Source organism: Porites lutea, chromosome 10 (genome assembly GCF_958299795.1).
Source record: "Porites lutea chromosome 10, jaPorLute2.1, whole genome shotgun sequence".
NCBI classification, from domain to species: Eukaryota; Metazoa; Cnidaria; class Anthozoa; order Scleractinia; family Poritidae; genus Porites; species Porites lutea.
In genome coordinates, this window is record NC_133210.1 from 9,980,024 (window position 1) to 9,997,774 (window position 17,751).

General features: G+C 39.5%; 2 protein-coding genes across 2 annotated transcripts in view; both read right to left on the reverse strand.

Annotated features, from left to right (window-relative positions):
* LOC140949882 (transcription factor Dp-2-like) overlaps window positions 1-9,198 on the reverse strand; it is a 17,562-nt gene extending 8,364 nt beyond the window's left edge. The window contains exons 1-10 of the mRNA XM_073399023.1: window positions 8,707-9,198; window positions 8,280-8,410; window positions 7,842-7,911; window positions 5,913-6,019; window positions 5,026-5,135; window positions 4,257-4,331; window positions 3,439-3,577; window positions 2,394-2,456; window positions 1,353-1,496; window positions 673-741 (exon numbers count right to left, since the gene is read on the reverse strand). Of these exons, the coding sequence (XP_073255124.1) occupies window positions 673-741; window positions 1,353-1,496; window positions 2,394-2,456; window positions 3,439-3,577; window positions 4,257-4,331; window positions 5,026-5,135; window positions 5,913-6,019; window positions 7,842-7,911; window positions 8,280-8,410; window positions 8,707-8,749 (951 nt within the window). The 5' untranslated portion in view covers window positions 8,750-9,198. The remainder of the gene's footprint in view (window positions 1-672; window positions 742-1,352; window positions 1,497-2,393; window positions 2,457-3,438; window positions 3,578-4,256; window positions 4,332-5,025; window positions 5,136-5,912; window positions 6,020-7,841; window positions 7,912-8,279; window positions 8,411-8,706) is intronic.
* Window positions 9,199-12,720: 3,522 nt separating this feature from the next.
* LOC140950355 (tripeptidyl-peptidase 2-like) overlaps window positions 12,721-17,751 on the reverse strand; it is a 36,113-nt gene continuing 31,082 nt past the window's right edge. The window contains exons 37-41 of the mRNA XM_073399562.1: window positions 17,403-17,469; window positions 16,235-16,288; window positions 15,050-15,111; window positions 14,512-14,631; window positions 12,721-14,235 (exon numbers count right to left, since the gene is read on the reverse strand). Of these exons, the coding sequence (XP_073255663.1) occupies window positions 14,146-14,235; window positions 14,512-14,631; window positions 15,050-15,111; window positions 16,235-16,288; window positions 17,403-17,469 (393 nt within the window). The 3' untranslated portion in view covers window positions 12,721-14,145. The remainder of the gene's footprint in view (window positions 14,236-14,511; window positions 14,632-15,049; window positions 15,112-16,234; window positions 16,289-17,402; window positions 17,470-17,751) is intronic.

Below are 17,751 nucleotides of genomic sequence, written 5' to 3' on the forward strand. Positions count from 1 at the left end.
ACAAAAAGGCTGGAGAGCCTGTAGACTTTCTTAGATGCGGTCCATCCATGATACCGGATTCCAGTATCATGATCTGATTGTTCAGATCGCTGACTGTTGACAAGTGATAAATACCGATGAAAAATACTTACACAGGGCTGTCACTAAGAGCCGGGGGCCAGGGATTTTCCCTGGATACTAAGAACGTGAGCCCTGGCTACTCTTATAGGAAACAAAAGAAAAATAGAACCAAAAGAATTTCCTTGCTGTACAATTCACCTCCTACTAATTGCAGATACCCAGCAAATTGAAATTTTAGCCACAACCGTGCTGACACATGCATGCAAATGTTATTGAGGCTGATGCTTTCAAGCACAAACAACATTAGAATCTCTCACGTCAAATTACCTTAATGACATGTGTTATTGACATGTGTGTTACAAAATAATTGGAAGTGGGTGGATGGGTGGCATCAAAAGAAAGTCTACAGGTTCCCCCGCCTTTTTTCCCCAAGGCCACGCTCAGCTGTCGTTGCTTGACCACTTTTTTTTCTGCCCTACTCCACCTTGAAAGCCTGTTTGCAGGCTACTGACAAGTGTGAACATTTGAACTTAAGTTAGCCCAACATATAATGCCATCTATCCAATTATCATGTTTCTATTTTGAAAAAAAATTAATAAGGTAATGTCTTACTTGAAGAATCAGTTCTTGCAACTCAGCAGTCTTTTGTCTTATTCTCTCTTCCCTTTCTTTTTTCTCCTCCTAAAAGTGGTAAAACACAGCACTATAAAGGACTGAAAGGTACAGTGTACAGTAAAATCAGGTGGATGTAGAGCTGCGAATATCACTCGGTCAAGCCACAGTTTTTTTTTGTTAGTTGAGTTTATAGTCTTTCAACTTTAATAAATATTCATTCCTTATCCTGGTTGTCTAGTTCTAAGACCTTGAAATGTTGCAGGTACCCACCACTGCAAAAGTAGGGCAGCCACATTCAATATTTCAAACCTTTCAAGAAATTTGTTACAAAGTGTCCTTTTTTCTGGCCATCAATATGTTACAGTGCTACTGGGAAACTGTGAACACTTGAAATATTTCAAGAATGTTTATTGTGTTAAGACCAATCACAACAAAGATCAGGACATGCGAGCAAACCACAAAACCACAACTAATTGATGTTCTTCCTTACAGTTTAGTTTTCTCACACCTGATTGGCTTTTTTCTTGCAACACAACAACATTCCAGAACTATTTCTGGTGTTCACAGTTTTTCTGGTTTGACTGTAAGTTTGGTGACCATTTTATAATTTTGGGTCACTAAAAGGCGACTTTTAAATAACTTAAGCTTGACCCTAATTATCGACCTATTTTACCCACCTCTAATTGTTGACATTCCTGTGCTGAGTTTGTAGGTAGTCCCACCCACTTGATCTCTTTCTTTTCTTTTGAAATGATGTTCATTGCCATTAGAACATTCAGAGCATCATATACTCTTCTTCTGATATTCTTCTGGTCATAAGCCTAGCAAAAATACAAATGAAACACATAGTTGATGAAAAAGATGTTGAAAGCAGTGAATAGCCATGGGATAACCTGCAATAAAAAACCTTCATAACGTAATGCGGACAGGAGTTAACCACAGTCCATCAAAAAATCACACAACAATATTTTTTTTTTTTAAAAACTATAGGGTGCACTGTTTTGGAACTATTTTTTCACTCTTTTTCTGATTCAGAAAAAATTCGTTAAAACACAGGGAACCCTAGAATATTTAATCAGTGAAAGAATGTAACGTCAGACAGGTTTGTTTGATACCACTTCTCAAAGTTGAATATTTTGCGAAAAGCCTTGCCTGACCATGTGTCATGTCCTTTAATAATGAGCTTATGTTTGATTTTCAACAGATCTCAACTATAAGTTGGAACCTGCTTTTGGCCAAAGAAGATGCTTGGCTTACTGCTAAAAAACTATGCTAGCTTTCCAGTAGAATGTATTCTGTGATACCAAACTAGCCTACTTTGACAATTTCGCGAATTCAGTTCTTTACGAACTGACCACCCAAAAACAAAAATTGAAACAAAAAGAAAGCAAAAATGAATTACCATTATCAGCTTGCAAAGAAAGGGGTTTCTGATAGCCTGGGGCTAGTAGATTTTGCTATCAGACAAGTGAATCTGGTTCTTAACTTGCCTGACAAGCAGGTGACAGTTTTTAGGGAAGTTAAATTACAGAAGAACTGTAATCAATCCTTCTTGTCAAAATATTTTACCTGGCTTGTTAGAATGACTCTTGGGATAGTACATGCTAGCTACAGCTTGCCTGAAATGGCAAGCTGTAAAACTGACTTTCTTTGCACCCTGCACTATGATTAAAACACTTTACAGACACTATAATAACAACATGAGGAGGAACAAGTACCTGATCGGTAGGTGAGAGATGCTTGTCAGGATCACTAAATTCTTGTACTAGCTCATCTGCAACCTAACGGGAAAAAAATTACTTAGGAACAAGCTATAATTATATATTAACATTACTTAAAGAAAACATTAATTATAACAGAGAGCATGGGCCATCTAACCTATCACAAGTGGGATCTCATCAAGGGCACTTGCAGCAATTACATGAATTTGTAGCAGCTGAAGAGAGTGAGAGCTTGACAGACAGACTTCAAACAGTTAACCCTGTGTTATACATGTACATCTGTCACCTTCTTTGGAGTCAAAGACCTGAGATTTTTATTCTGAGAGCATCCAGGATTTTTCAAAGGGACACTATCAGATACAAAGAGGTACAAAGACTTCCAAAGAGGTCTGAATGTCCCAGTTCCAGGGCTTTTCCCTCTAAAATCTCTAAAATAAGAGATTTCAGGGAAAGTACAGTGGCAGATCCCAACCACTCAAGGGAAGTGGGGGGAGGGGGGGGGTATGCTGTCTCTCATAATTTTCTAATACTGTTTACTGCTCTGTAGGTTAGGAAAAATGTCACTGTTGCAAATGTCGCTGTTGGTTCAGAATAAATTTCTGTGATACCAATTTTTGAATTTACGGCAGATAGCACCTGGAAAGAATATTACTAAGTATTTTTATCAACTTTTCTCCTTAGTGGGATAGATTTTCAATAAAACCAACATTAGAAAATGATTCACAGAAAATAAGTGCCAAAAGAGCCGAAATATAAAAGATGTTAGATGTCACTTTCACCATTTAAAAAATAAATTGTTGCTGACAGAATTCATTTCTCCTTTTCTGTTGATTGCTGGTGCTTTCTCAGAAGACTGTCACCAGTTTTCGGGGCGGTTGTCGGTTGTTGCTTCCACCCCATGGAAGGTCTCTCCTGGAACATCGCCTGGGTGAAGGTCCCTTCCACAGAGTTAATACCTAATACAAAGGTTATACAGGGGAGCCCTCGCTCAGGGGAACATAAGTGAAAATGTATGGACTTTTTAGATGTCTTTTGCTTGTACCTCATTGTATGATGTTGTTCTCTTCTGCTGAACTTTCTCGCAAACTTTCATTGAGAAGTGTCTCAGACCTTTTTCACTTTTATCTTTGTCACCTGGCCCAACTGAACGGCCAGCATTCGGTAGACGTTTGCCCTTTTTCCTGCAGAAAACAGACAAAGCAATTTTGGTGGAGCAATCCTTCATGAGGTACAAAAAAAAACTAAACAAACAAGATGGACACACAATATCTTCTAAACAAACAATACGGAATGGAACAGAATGGAATGTCGAATGGGATAGAATGTTGTGGATTAGAGGACAAGATGTGCCCTCTTTAAATTAGATATTAACAGTATGCTCAGACGTCAGCATACAAGGGAGCCACTGGCAGCTGCTATCAGTTCATTTATAAGCTCACAGAAACTCACTGATAGCCCATGATATGAATGATGTGTGAAAGGTAGACCACATCCCCGGGGAAACTTGCCCTACTCTTTTCAAACAATAGTGTGGCCCTTTTACGCCTCCTTTGATTTCATCAACAAGCGAAAAATGAAGGAGACAAGGCCAATGGCTTGATGTCAAAGCCCTATCATGCAATCATATGAATTGAGAAATCTCAAATCTCAGACAGCATGATCTCACCAGTTTTTTAAAGACCCTGGTTGTTGATCTGGCTGGGATTTGAGCCCACGAATTCCTGCTTAGCAGACCAGTACTCTCACAACTGAGCTAACCAGGCGGCGTTCATGTATATGTCACCTACAGTTTCACCAACAGTTACTTCCATGACATTACCAAATCTGTGTTTAAATGAAGTTCATGATAGGGTATTTTACCTGTCTCCGCTATCTAGAATGTTGTCACTTTCCATCAAATCAAGCCTTCTTTTCTTTCCACTGCTAGGTGTTACTCTAAGATGTAAAAAGCGAGATTGCCATGAGCTGGGCACATCCAAGTTGACTTTAAAACTTGACATATCACATTTTGTAACTGTCAAACTCCAAAAAAAACCGTTGAAATATTTTGGGACTGTATGACAGCCAGTCCAATTGAAGATCTCATAGCTATAGCCTGCGCCAAAGCAACCCAAAGAGCTTGCTCGCAGGTTAAAGATCTCACTGTTTGACATATTTGCTTGTTGTTTAATTATGGAAAAATTTGTAGCATTCTTGGTTTTCTTATTTTTTAATGGAAAACCCCTTTTTAGATTTGTAATTCAACAGCAACCTTAAATCTTCACAGTTACAACTGCAATGTTTTCATTGCAATTCAGTGCCTAATGTATATGTTGTAGTTAATTTTTTATCTCAGGTAATTTTTATTTTTCCTTTGTTTCAACTTCATTAGCATACATTACCATACCCAAAGACAAAAGAAAAACAAAAATTACCTGAGATAAAAAATTAACTACAACATATATAAAGAGAGGTCAAGATCAGACAAGATGATATGTACCTTAGTTCTCAATTTTTCTTTCAATAAGAGACATATAATTATGAAAATGAAGGAGAGCAGTTTGAAAGTTATTGTCAAGGAAAATTTTGGAATGGTTAAAATTTTTAACATAGCAATATGTATTTGCAGACATAATTCTCCCACATTTACCTAGGCCAAGAGCTTGTGTTAGCTGGAACAATTGGAGCTGCAATCATTGTTGGAGTTCTTGGGCTTCCACCAACAGCAATTACCTGGTGTGTGTTAGGTGAACCAATGACCTACCAAACCAAACAAACAACAAAGTCAATAATTACTCATTAAGGGTTATTTTTAAGCCCAGCTTCCTTAAGTGATGTAAGCATTGCACAGGCACTACCATTAGAAGTTTTGAATTAAGTAAAAACAAACACTAATGCAAATACAAGGCCAAGTACGAAAGCAATATAATAGAACAAGGAACTTTAGGAAGGCCAACATCATTTTACTCCTTCCATTTTTGCAAGCATCTATAATATGGTGCTTGAAAAGTGAGATGAGAACTCATAGCTCCTACAGTCCCACTTGTGTTGTGTTACTGTTGAAACCCAGACATCAAAAGATAGGCAAAAAGGAATTTCAGGGATTTTTTATATCTCTTACTGGTACCACAGACAACATAACAAGCAGCTGAAATAACTCTACTATCACTTTTCAAGAAATCAATTTTGCATGCCCTTTTTCTTGGACTATGTAAATAAGAAGTATTTTTTCTATCAGACAAAAGTCAGGAAAGAAAAAAAAAGTCTGACTAGGTAATAATTAACTGAGCTGCAGAAATCCCCTACAATGCATGATGAACAGTTAATTAAGATTCACCGCGTTGAAAGTACTAACTTCAAGTACTTTTCAAGAGCAATGAAAGAATTTAAGTTCTTTGAAAGGTTTATAGAGATTTGAGGAATTTCAAGGACTTTATTACTAAAACTGCCTATTTTAGCTGATCCCAGTGAAAGCTGAATAACAAAACATTATGATTCTTGATGTGATATCCTTTGTCAAATCATCTCTAGCCTTACCATGGGTGATGCTGCAGAATTCACAGTTTTGGGTAAAATAACAGGTGACATTTTGGCAGTTGTAACAGGCAAAACAGTAGGACTGCTCACTATTTTTGGCTGATCAGCTGTTAAAAAAAACACACACACATACAGATATGCAAGTTAATGATCTCATAGCCTTAACTAACAAAATATTATTATAAATTATTTACCCATCTTCTCATTGATTGAGAGCCAACAGTTACTTTTGAAAAACAGCACAACTTACAGATTAGTTAGTTATCTGCTCGCAGAGAACAGACTAAGCTGTAGGTTGGGACTGCAATGCATGATTTCCAAAAGCGACGGGTGTTTTTGTTGTTATGTTCTTCAAAACAATGTATAATAAAACATTAATTATGATTAGATTCGGTTTTTGTGATATCTGGTCTAATTAAGGTCTCAGAAAGAGTGATCAGTCTACAGAGATCTTGATTATTATGGATATCACAAAAACCTCATGCAATAAACACGTTGATCACATTTGGACTCCATGCTTGTAATATTAGTACCAATAATGTCAACTGTACAGAAAGTTGATGGGGTTTCTGTATGATCTGAAAATTATGCAGTTCTTGGAGGGTGTCACCTGCCAAGCCAATAATACACCCTCCTCAAACCGCATAATTCTCCAGATCATACTTAACCTTATCCTATAACTGCTAAAGATGATAAAACTAGGAGAGCTGTGATTAAGGATGAATTTCTTATGAAAAACTATATACCAGATTCTTTAACCTGAACACAGATTTTGTATTTCTTAACTGAATATCCAAAAATAGGATTCAAGTCTTGAAGAATCTGCACCCCAAAAGACTTTGTCATGACTTCTGTTTTGCCAATAGCTCAAGAACGGAGATAGTACCTTATGAAAAGTTGCAAGATCACCTGATACACAAGTACTATGGCATAGTCCCTCAAAAATAATAAGTAAAATAGAGTCTAAATGGCTAGCCTCAGAAAACAGCTGACATTTGACAACACTATCACTGGTTTACCCGCCAAATGACGCCAGAGAAACAAGCGTAGAAATCCCATACGGATGTTGCATCACTACCCAGATCTGGGTAGTAATTTTGTTTGGATGTGCCGCACGGAAAATTTGATTCAAACAATCAGAAGCACTACGAAGATCTGGGTAGTGATGCGTCATCAGTATGGAATTTCTGCGTTTGTTTTTGATTTCTTAGACATCATTTGGTACGGAAACCAGTGGTAGGGTCGCCAAATGTTGGCTGTTTTCTCAGGCTACTGAATGGCTAAGTGCAATAGTCATTTACGATCAGCTCTTAAAACAAACACTGAAATCTCACACCCTTTATTATTTGTATTAATGCAACTTTAATGCAAACTCAAGGCGGGCAAATCAAATTTCACTCGTTAGATGAAGGTGAGCCCTGATGTCACTTCAATATCATAAAAACCAGTTATTTAACTTTTCTCAAAAATTTTAGTCATGATGTCTGAGCACTGAAAAGGAGCATTGAAGCATCAACCAATCAATCACTTCTTGCAAATAAAATAATTAGTACAAATTTAACTCTTAATATTATTCATTCTCATATAACACTTTGTTTACCTTCTATGTACTGTATGTCTATTTCCCAAGAGAGAAAAACAAGGTTGAAAATCAAAGTCTTAAGAACTACAAGCCAATTAATATGCACAACCGAGTTAAAGAAATTAATAGCTCAAAAATTAACATCTTAATACATAATCAATAAAAATGATGCAAGGAAAAATCATTGAAAATGCACGATATAAACATCAACAAGATTGCAGAATTATCGTTTCGATCTCAGGAAACTGTACACAGCAAAGGCAAGTTGATGCTACACACACGTCAAAGAAGATAGATTTAACTAAGCTAAATCGAATCCAAGTAAACAAAGTGAAAGCAATTCTTACTATTGACTTTAGTAGGAAGAGACGTGTCTTTTAGTCCATCTATAGTCCCATTGTTGTCTATGACGCCGACCTGTTGGTCAAAATATAGGAAGAGGACGAGAAAAGCTTTAGTTCAGTAGTTAAGGACATAGTTCATTCCCTGTGGAGATTAAGGGGGCCGTTGGATGCAGGTAGTTGAATTCAATCGAAGTCATATTGAATAAGCCTGAATGAGCTCACATGCAATCGGGGACACAGACGGCCAAAACGAAATGATAATCACAATAAGTCGCATCTGAAGCTTCGATGAGCTCTGAGAAGTATTATCATGAATTATGAATCGTGATGCTAGAAGCCAATGAGGGTAAATTCAAAGTATGCTTTATACTGCTCACCCATCGGATGAAGAAAGAGATGATTCGTCGCGGGGGAAGCACGAGGAGATTCAAGCTTACGTACCTCTCGAGCCAGGGGTTCTAGCCCAGTATCTTTGTAAAACTTTATAAAGTCTTCCTGAACCATAGACGCGTCCCGATTCAAAGCCCCTTTTACCGGAGTAGACGGGTTACTCTTAACAGGGCTTGGTTGACCTACAAGAGAAATTTGAATAATCAGCAGCTTTCATTTGTAAATTGAATTGTGATAAAAGCAAGCGTGTGATGTCCATACGCATGAAAGCAAAACAGATTCTTCTTTTCCTTTATCCGCAGGCCGGCTGGTAGTAACCAAACCCGTGCCGCAAAATTGTCTCGTGCGCTACAAAAAATAAATATACCTCTTGAAATAAAGAAGGAAGGCGAGGTACTAGAGTTCACATATTAACACACCAACTTGCCTAAAAGCGACCTAACACGTGTGTACAAAAGGGAAAACGCATGATACCAACCTTCGATCCACAAGCTTGTAAGTGTGGCTGTAGGATTCGACATCGGTGTAATCTAAAGTGAAGTTAATGCTCTCACTTTAGGGTGAACCGATCGCATGAGTGAATCGTGTACCAAAGTTTACACACAGCCTCAACGGTACGAATGCGAAACAAACTTGCCAGAATCGCCTTCAAGAACTAGCTCTGATTTTCAAGCGATCGCTATCAAAGTGTTTGGAAATGATTGTTTTACTGCAAGATCGTCCCCTGAGGCATATTTGAGGGTCAAGATAGAAGAAATTAGAGTAAACTTTTTCAATTCTCCGCTTGAGAGGACATGTTTTTGCACCGACTTCAGACCCCTGACAAACGATCTTCGCGGTGGGGTTTAATTTTGCGTTTTGATTGGCCAATAATTAACCACGTGGCTAATAGTAACGCACTGCGCAAATGCAACATTCCTTGCATTTCTTTGCTGCCTCGTTCGCGGGAAAATCGAGAAGCTTTATGATTGGTCGAACAGGTTGTGGAGGGAAAACTACTCTGAAATCCACATATTTCTTCGAAAAATCTCGCGATTCCGGGCTAAGTTCATTCAAAGATAAGTGCATTCCTTTATTCTCCTACGTCAAATGGGTAGTGCCATTTTAATCTAGTCAAAAAGTGCATTCAACAAAAAAAAATGAATTACTTAATTGAATACAGTATATCTAACATATCAAATTTTATATCCTTATTTCTAAGCAACCAATTTTACCAGTACAGATCAGTACAATGATTCAGGTTAAAATACCCTCTCGGTTCTCAAAAGTTTGTTTTGTCTGCGACAAGGTTTTTGTTTAAGAAAAAAAAGTATTGATAACTGTATAAAATAAATAACCTGTATTTTTAATGAGTGACAATTGAAGCTAATTGTTGGCGAGAATTCCTACACCGTGAATCTACATTTAAACAGAGAAAAACCGTTCTTTTCTTAATGGGTATAAAGATAAAATCTCTTTCACTTTCACCCAGTTAATTTATGAAATTTTTGACTTCACACATGAGTAGATTCTCCATTTCATTAAAAAGTTTATTTTGTGAATACACAATAGTTGTTGTTATTAAATACACCTTTTAGCTATCAGTGCGGGACAAACGCACATAACAGACCGACTCAATTTTCTTTATACCCCTCAAGATCCTTGAAGTCTTCTGACCGCAAAAAAAAACACAGTAAGCAACGACACTATCGTCAAAAGAAAAGCAAGTACTTATCTCATGTATTGATGTTTGGTTGGAAGAATTTGTCATTCTGAACAAAACAGATGTTCGATCCATAAACATATTTATTGTGATGGAAATTTTCTAAAGGTTTTCCAGTTGTGCTCACTGTCTGTCACGGATCTTTCGATAACTTTTTGACTCAAACAGAAAAAAGTGAAAATTTATATGTGCGGAAAAAGTCTGCAGAAATATCGTTGTACTGTGGATAAGCCGCCATTTTAAGAGATCAATTACGACAAGCAAGGCCTTTCTTTCGTCAACATAAATGGCCATCAATCAGAAACTAAAATCTAACTGGAAAGGTAGCTTAATGAAAATATTACAAGTGGAAAAATAAGATATGGAAAAGTATTGGAGTGGAACATTGCACTAAAGATGATGAAAATTCTTGAAGTAGAACAATGGAAACAAAGAAAAAATTTGGAAGTGGAAAAACTGCGAAAAGATGAAAATTTCTGGAGTGGAACAAGAGCGTAAGTAAAATGTTACAAAGGGAAAACTGGAATTATAAAGATTTTTAGGGCGGGACAATGTAGCAATGGGTACTTTTGGCGAGAAATGTTGTGTTTTGACTGGTCATTCACATGGATAAAAGTTTCAAGCGAGGCACATTTAGCATTACTACAAACGAACAGACTTTAGAAGGTATGAAAATTGCGCTAGGGTATGGAGTAGCTACGAATGGCTCGCGAGCAACCCTCGTAAAGGGTCGACGGACACGCGAGTAGTTCGCCCGTGACCTAAGACCCGCGATTCCAGGAAGCTTCTTATAGCAGGCTAAGGAAAAGAGAGAAGTCTCGCGGAAAAACTTTCCTCCCGGATCAGGGAGAGAGACATCAAAATGGTTCGGAATGGAATAACTAGTGATTATAGACAACAGGAACTGCGCAATGGAAAACTGAAGGAAGAAAGAAATTCTTATTTGAGACGAACCATTTACGATAACAAAACGAACGAAAACGAACCATTTATGACAACGCAATTCCCTTTCTTGACACAATGGTCATAAAAAATTCAGAAGGACGCCTCACTACAAGTGTTTACAGAAAACCTACGCACACTGATCAGTACCTGTCTTATGACTAACACCACCCTCAATCAGTTAAACGCGGTGTTGTCAACTGCTTGCACAATCAATAAAAAAAAAATCATCACTAAACCACCGGCTACCTCTGAGGGAAAAGAAGCATTTAACTTCTGTCCTTGTCTCAAACGGATACCCCTATTCGTTTGTAACTAACACCACAAAATCCAAGATGCGGCAGGCATCTGACAAAGAACCCGCAACCAAACTTAAATCTACAGCGGCTCTGCCATACATCAAAGGTTTATCTGAACCACTTCGTCGTTGCCTACAACAGCATGGCGTACGACCTGCTTTCAAATCCGATACAACACTAAGATCGCACTTAGTGCGACCAAAGGGTCCTGTGGACCCACGAAAATAAGATGGAGTAGTGTATAAGATTTCTTGTGAATGAGGCAAAGTATACATTGGCGAAATCGGAAGGTGCATGCATGAACTGATTAAGGAGGACGAGAGGAATACACGGCTTTCGCGAACTCTAACTTCGGCCGTTTCTGAACACGCCAATAAGACCAGGGTTATCCGCTATGGGACGAAGTTAAGTTTATTGACCGAAACCATCACTGGTACTCTCGTAGAGTTAAGGAGGCTATCCACATAAGACTTCAACCTAACAACGTCAACAGGGACAGTGGAATTGAGATTCCTGAAGCGTGGATGCCTACAATTCGATACAATCAGACAACATGACAACCAACCTCTACCACAGCGGACCACCGAGGGATCAGTTTCTTCCTCTCACAATACCAATAATGCTTTGGATAGACACCCACCAACCATGAGCGAGGTTTGTGATACACCAATTACTAACAACCATGATGGTACAAATAGTTCGACACTATCGCCTGATGAAGACATGCAGTGTGCGGTCGAAACCTCGCGATGGATATTAAAGTTACAATCATGAGACAAACGATAAAACTATAACGTGGAATGCGTGACGAACCAACCCCAAAGGATGTCTGCGGAGAGGCTCACGTTATCCACGATGATTAATATCTTTCATGACATTTAAAAAAATATTGGGCCCCATGTACACCAGTAAGTCAACTTTAACAAGAGAAAACATTTAGTTCACTGTCAAGGAAAACCTTTGCTCATGCAAGATTCTGGGAAGCCACCCACCTACTCCTCCCCTTAGCCAACGCAAACACTCAATTCTCACTTAGAGCAAAATGTTTGGTTAGGGGAGGGGTAGATGGACAGTTTCCCAGACTTTTATACCGTTCTCTCACTTAGAGCAAAAGGTTGGGTCAGGGGAGCTGTTGGTGGGTATAGCCTTACAATGATGTGATGATAGTATCCATAGCGATACCCTCGTAGCTGGCGGGAACAGCGGGCGAAAGCTGTTGTTTTCAGCCGGCAGAGCCGCGAGTAGATTGAGACCAAGTTAAATGTCCTTCGACGCCAAGAAAGTACCCCCGCGCATAACAATCCTTCCAGCTAAGCAGGCTACCATAGTGAAAATTATAACTAACTAACTGACTGACAAACTATAACTAACTAAATAAAGAAAGAAAGAAAGAAAGTTTTCCCATCGACTTTCTTGTTGAAGAAACCTTGCTCTTGCAAGTGCTGCGGTTTTAAAAGATGGATAAAAACAACCCAGAAAGATAACACCTCTACCATCTGAGGCAGTGAGCAAAGCTGGATTTGACTTGAGCAACTGTCAGAAGACATTTCCAAGTAAAAATTGGCAACACCAAAATTCATTCTTTATTTAAAAAATGTACATATTAAATAAGTGGTAGACAAAGCAAACGTAAGCTTAAAAAGTTTTGTAATTCCCCAGGTCAGACATACCGGGCTGAAATATAGTCTCACTGCTACACAGCCGTTTTAAGAGTCGTCAAGCAACGCTCTTCCCCAGAGGAGCGCTGCATGACGACACTAAAAACGGCTGTGTAGCAGACTAGCTGAAATACAGATATTTCACTGACGTTGTCACCTAAAAGATTCAAGCCTACGCAAGAAGGCCCCAAGGTAGTGGAGATTTTAACACTCTTTTGTGAAAAAGCAAGAAAACAAGTACGAAGGCGAACAAATATTGCGTGGTGGGATTTTTTCTTTCTTTACTAAAACACTGCTACAATTGCAAAAATATGGACTAAATCAGGAGCCCACAATCCCGGGCTACTGACAGCACTGAGCCGAACCTTTCACTGCATCCTTTCTTTCGTTCGTCCATCCGTCCATCCGTCCATCCGTCTATCCGTCCGCCCGCCCTTTCCTCCTCCCTGTCTAGGTTCTTTTTTTTCAAAGGAGTCATTACACTTAGAATAATACCCTACATACCAAGTTGGAGCGAAAAAGTTAAGACCTTGTTGATTCACGATGCAAAACTATTCAGTAGCAATTTATGAAACGAAGTAATCTTTCGCAATAGTGAAAGCTAGTTGGATTCTGTTTAGAATGCTATACAAGGTGTATTGGTTCTAACTGAAAATTCTGATGTTTAGCTTTTCAAATAAAAGAAAAGTCCGGCAGCATTCATATCTCCTAACAATCCAATAGAAAATATTGCTCGAGAACTGAAAAAATGAGAAAAATATTCCTTCCATTCTAAATGTGATAAAAACGGTACCAAAATTTATCCCGGTTGCATTATGTTGAGATTATTGAGTGGTTGCTTGTGTTTCGGAAGCATCTTTCTACCGACCTAAAAATACGCTGCTTGCACATCTCCCACAATGCACCTTATTTGCTCCGCCACCCCCACCCCCAAATTTTGCATACGTAATACCCTGGGCCGAGTTGTTTAAAGCCTGGTTAAGATAACCCAGGGTTGGTGCGAGATTTGAATTCAGATTTGAAAGCTTAAAAAGCATTTCAGTTTTAGTTCTTTTTGTCTACCAGGTGATGATTGAAAGCTCTAAATATAACGGAGAAAATTATCCGAGAACATGCTTTTGAACATAAGAAAGAGAAACCCGGGTTAAATTTAACCACGGGTTAAGCGCTAATCGGCCAACGAACAACTGGGCCCTGCAGGAGAAATGAAAAACAAAGGTGATACAAAATTTTGGGGGGCAAATAAGGTGCATTATGGGAGATGTCCACGTGGCGTGTGAAATGTAAAACTCAGTGAGTCTAACATGAAGAACTGATTAAAAGGGTTGATATTTTGCAGGATACTTGATTAGAAGGCTTGCTCTGATGGAGTTGGCACAATGTTCCCAACCGAGCTTCTCGCACAACTGAAAAATGACAACACAAAACAAATTGTATGAGCCTTGAAATGAATGCGATTTCGCCGCAGCAAGCTTTGGACGAATTAGTATCCAGTCAGCAGCCGGAGTAATCTTAGCCAGCAAGCAAACTCTATCGGAGTTCCCGGGGGTACGGGAATAGCGGCCAAAGCAGCCCGGAAAGCTTGATTACAGGCTAGAGTAATCATAGCAAAGAGTGTAGCTCTGAATATTAAAGAAATTATTTACGCTTCAAGACCGAAAAAAAAGGGAGCACATTTATACCTCAATATTCTTCTCGTCAGCTGCCCTGGGATTGCCGTCTCCATTTTGTTTCATGGAGGCCTTAAATGCCAAACCATAGAGTTTCAGTGCTTCCGCACGGCGAACGTAAAACGGCAAAACCTGAAAATGAAAGTTGCATGTAGAGTACAGTAATTTTTGGCATTCTCTTAGTCTGTCTCAATAACGCCTACTCTTTGCTTTATACTAGCAAACGAGGGTTGTTCAATACAGACGAATTCATTATAGTGCAGGAAACACGAATAGATTCCACTGGAACCCCCTCTCTGCTGTAGGTATTTGTTTGAAAGTGAACTGTAAACCTCGATCATTGTAATTGTTGTTTGTAATGCAGTGTATCATGATTGTAGATAGTTTCATGCAAAAGTTCTCACATTATGGTAATGTAAACGTTTTGTGGTGTAGGATTTTAAAAGCGCCCTTTTTATAATGGAGACAGCTTTGCAATTGCTGAGTGAGTATCTCCGTGTTTTGTGTTGCCTTAAACTCAAAACATAACATACGTTCCTGTTCGACTTACTTTTGAATCTGAAACGTCCACCCATTTGACAAGCTCGTTGAAAGTTTCGCTTATTTTGTCATCTAGTAAGAGTGAAAAGAATAAAAATTAGAAACATAAGAAAGATCGTGGTCTTAAAGTCAAAGAATGCCGCGAGCACTGAAGCTGCCAGGCGGTGGAGGGGCGGGAGGTTGGGGGGAGGGGAGGGGACTCTATCCTTGCACGCTCAAACTTAAGCCTTGGGAAGAAGGTAAAATAGTAAAGGCTGACTGCAATTTACGGTGCTTACGCTGCCTCGTCCTCTCTGGCTCACGATCTTTTTTTGGTGGGGGTAGGGGAGGGTGGAATACTTGAGTTAATTCAAGTAAAGCACGGGCGAAAGGAGTGACTCCCCGCTGGCGCCCTGCGCTCTTTCGAGTCATTCTCCTCTCGCACATCTCGCTTGTCTCCAGCTCCCACGCATCTCGTTTGTCTTTAAAGCCTTGCAGGAGGCAGGTGCTCACGCAGTCAGAGCTTATATCCAGGCGTTTCTGCAGATATTGCCGCAGGGAGATCGAGGACGAGGATGACTGCAAGGACGAGATTTGACTTAAAGTTTCTTTTGCGTATTCTGAAAAAATCTACAACTCGAAAAAACGTTTTATTTTTTCATTTTTATTTTTTTTCCTCAGAAAAGTTCACACGGTAATGTTAACCCTTCTCCCAATCGAAAAATGATAAAAATTCAAACATTTGACAACTTGTATCCGTCCCTACGACAATTCTCTAAAATCGGTAGTGGAATGACGACGGCTATGGCGTTTTCCAGCCAAAATGACGCTGGTTCACGCGCACGCACTACTTAGTATTGAGTAAAGTTCGTTCTCTTAGCCGTCTTCGTCTTAAAATTTTAAGGTCTCTTATGCCGCGAGGCTCGAACCTGGCCTTGGGAAGAACAATTGTTAGGGAAAAATATGGAAACATGAGAGAATTTACTTTAATTAACTTCTATCTTGAGAGTCAGTAAGTAAATGCTCTTTGTTAGCGCTATCCCTTGTTCATTACTTGATAAATGTGACGTTGAAAAGTGTATATCAAGAAATTGGTTTAGGCGGCATGAAATCCTCAATTCTCTTGACGTCCTGTGATTGATTACGCATTGTGAAGACTTAACGGTTTTAAAAGATGGTTCAGGCAGAGAGAAATGTTCACAAAAATGGCACTCACAAATTGCTTCGTAGGTCTCTGTTTTGTCTGCTGAGCTACTGACATCATGTTCAACTGCAAAGAAAGATCAAATATGCATCAGTCTTGTGTCTGAACATAGTCTTAAAAAATGGGGCACTTTCGGATCCCAGTCTGAAGATTTTAAAAACTTACAATCCAGGGAGCGCTTTTATCCAAGGTGAATTTTTATCCGTGTTACTCGATTAATCTCATCGCGTTACGAGGATCTCGGTTATGTCCACACTTTATCAGATAGCTTTAGCGCCGGCACGAAAACCATAACGGATAGGGCTTCTGTTCACGCATAGGAACTGTTATGTCGACGAGATTTCTGCAGCGGAGGGAAGCTGAGCCGCGCTGATCTCGAAAATGGAGAGTCACAGATCGGATTAGTCTCCCTCGCAGCCGTTTTTTGGATATCACGCAGCGCTCCCCAGCGCACACAGGTTCTGTGTCTTCTGTGTCACACTTTGGTGTAGTGCGAACAGGAATTCGGACCGTAGCGGAAGTTAATGGACAGCTTTAGATTCTAAGACGAGTACGAGATTTCCTCAGTAATGAGTAGTGCTTGCGCGTAAACCAGCGTCATTTTGGCGGGAAAACGTGGTAGCCGTCGTCACTCTGCTACGAGTCTTAGCGCGAATGTCGAAGTGGCGGAAACAAGAACTCAAATGGTAGAAGTTTTATCATTTGCGATCGGGAGAGGGCGTAAACTCCTTCACTAAAGATGACAGTGCTAACTTTTCTAGGGAAAAATGGTACAAAAAGCTTTACTGGGGGTCTGTATTTAGAGAATACGCGAAAAAACTTGAAGCCAAATCTCGTATTCGTAGTCGTTCTCGTCCTCGAATCTAAAGCTCTCTATTAAGTAGGAGCGGGGACTAGAATCAACTGAGACGGAAGGTAATGTTCAGGAGTGAGGACTGGGATTTAGAGAACCACACCATCTCGGCCAGACTCTCGGCCATCTCTCGGCTTCTCTCGGCCAACCCCTCCGACACGATGTTTGCCGCGTCTGAACGACTTGTTCCAGGTTTTTGTCGTTGCTGTTCATTTACCGGAGGTATAATTTGAACAATGCCTGATTGGTCTATCGAACTGACAGATTGCAGGGAGTTTAGTTTAGGGTTGTCAAACGAAATTCAAACGTACGTGATCGAAAACATACCTGAAGGCTGGTCGCTGCTGATAGCGTCTGAAGGTTTACTTAGAATCATATCAGCATAAGCAATTCCCTGAAAGCATACGGGACAAACACTTGTCATTGTTATGTCGGATGGTTAGTTTTATCATGCACAATCACAAGTTTCCATCATCTGTTTATGCCGTGTAATGAAAAAGAAAAAAAAACAGTTTTCTCTTTTCCCAAACTTACTAAACAATTCTTGTGAGCGTGCATTTCAGTTGACCAGCTACAGGGAAAGACCGCTAAGTGGCGTGTAGCAAACGCGTGTTTCGTAAGAGAGCTCTTAGGGTAGATTTCCATTGTCGCGTAACTTTCACGTAAGTACGCACGT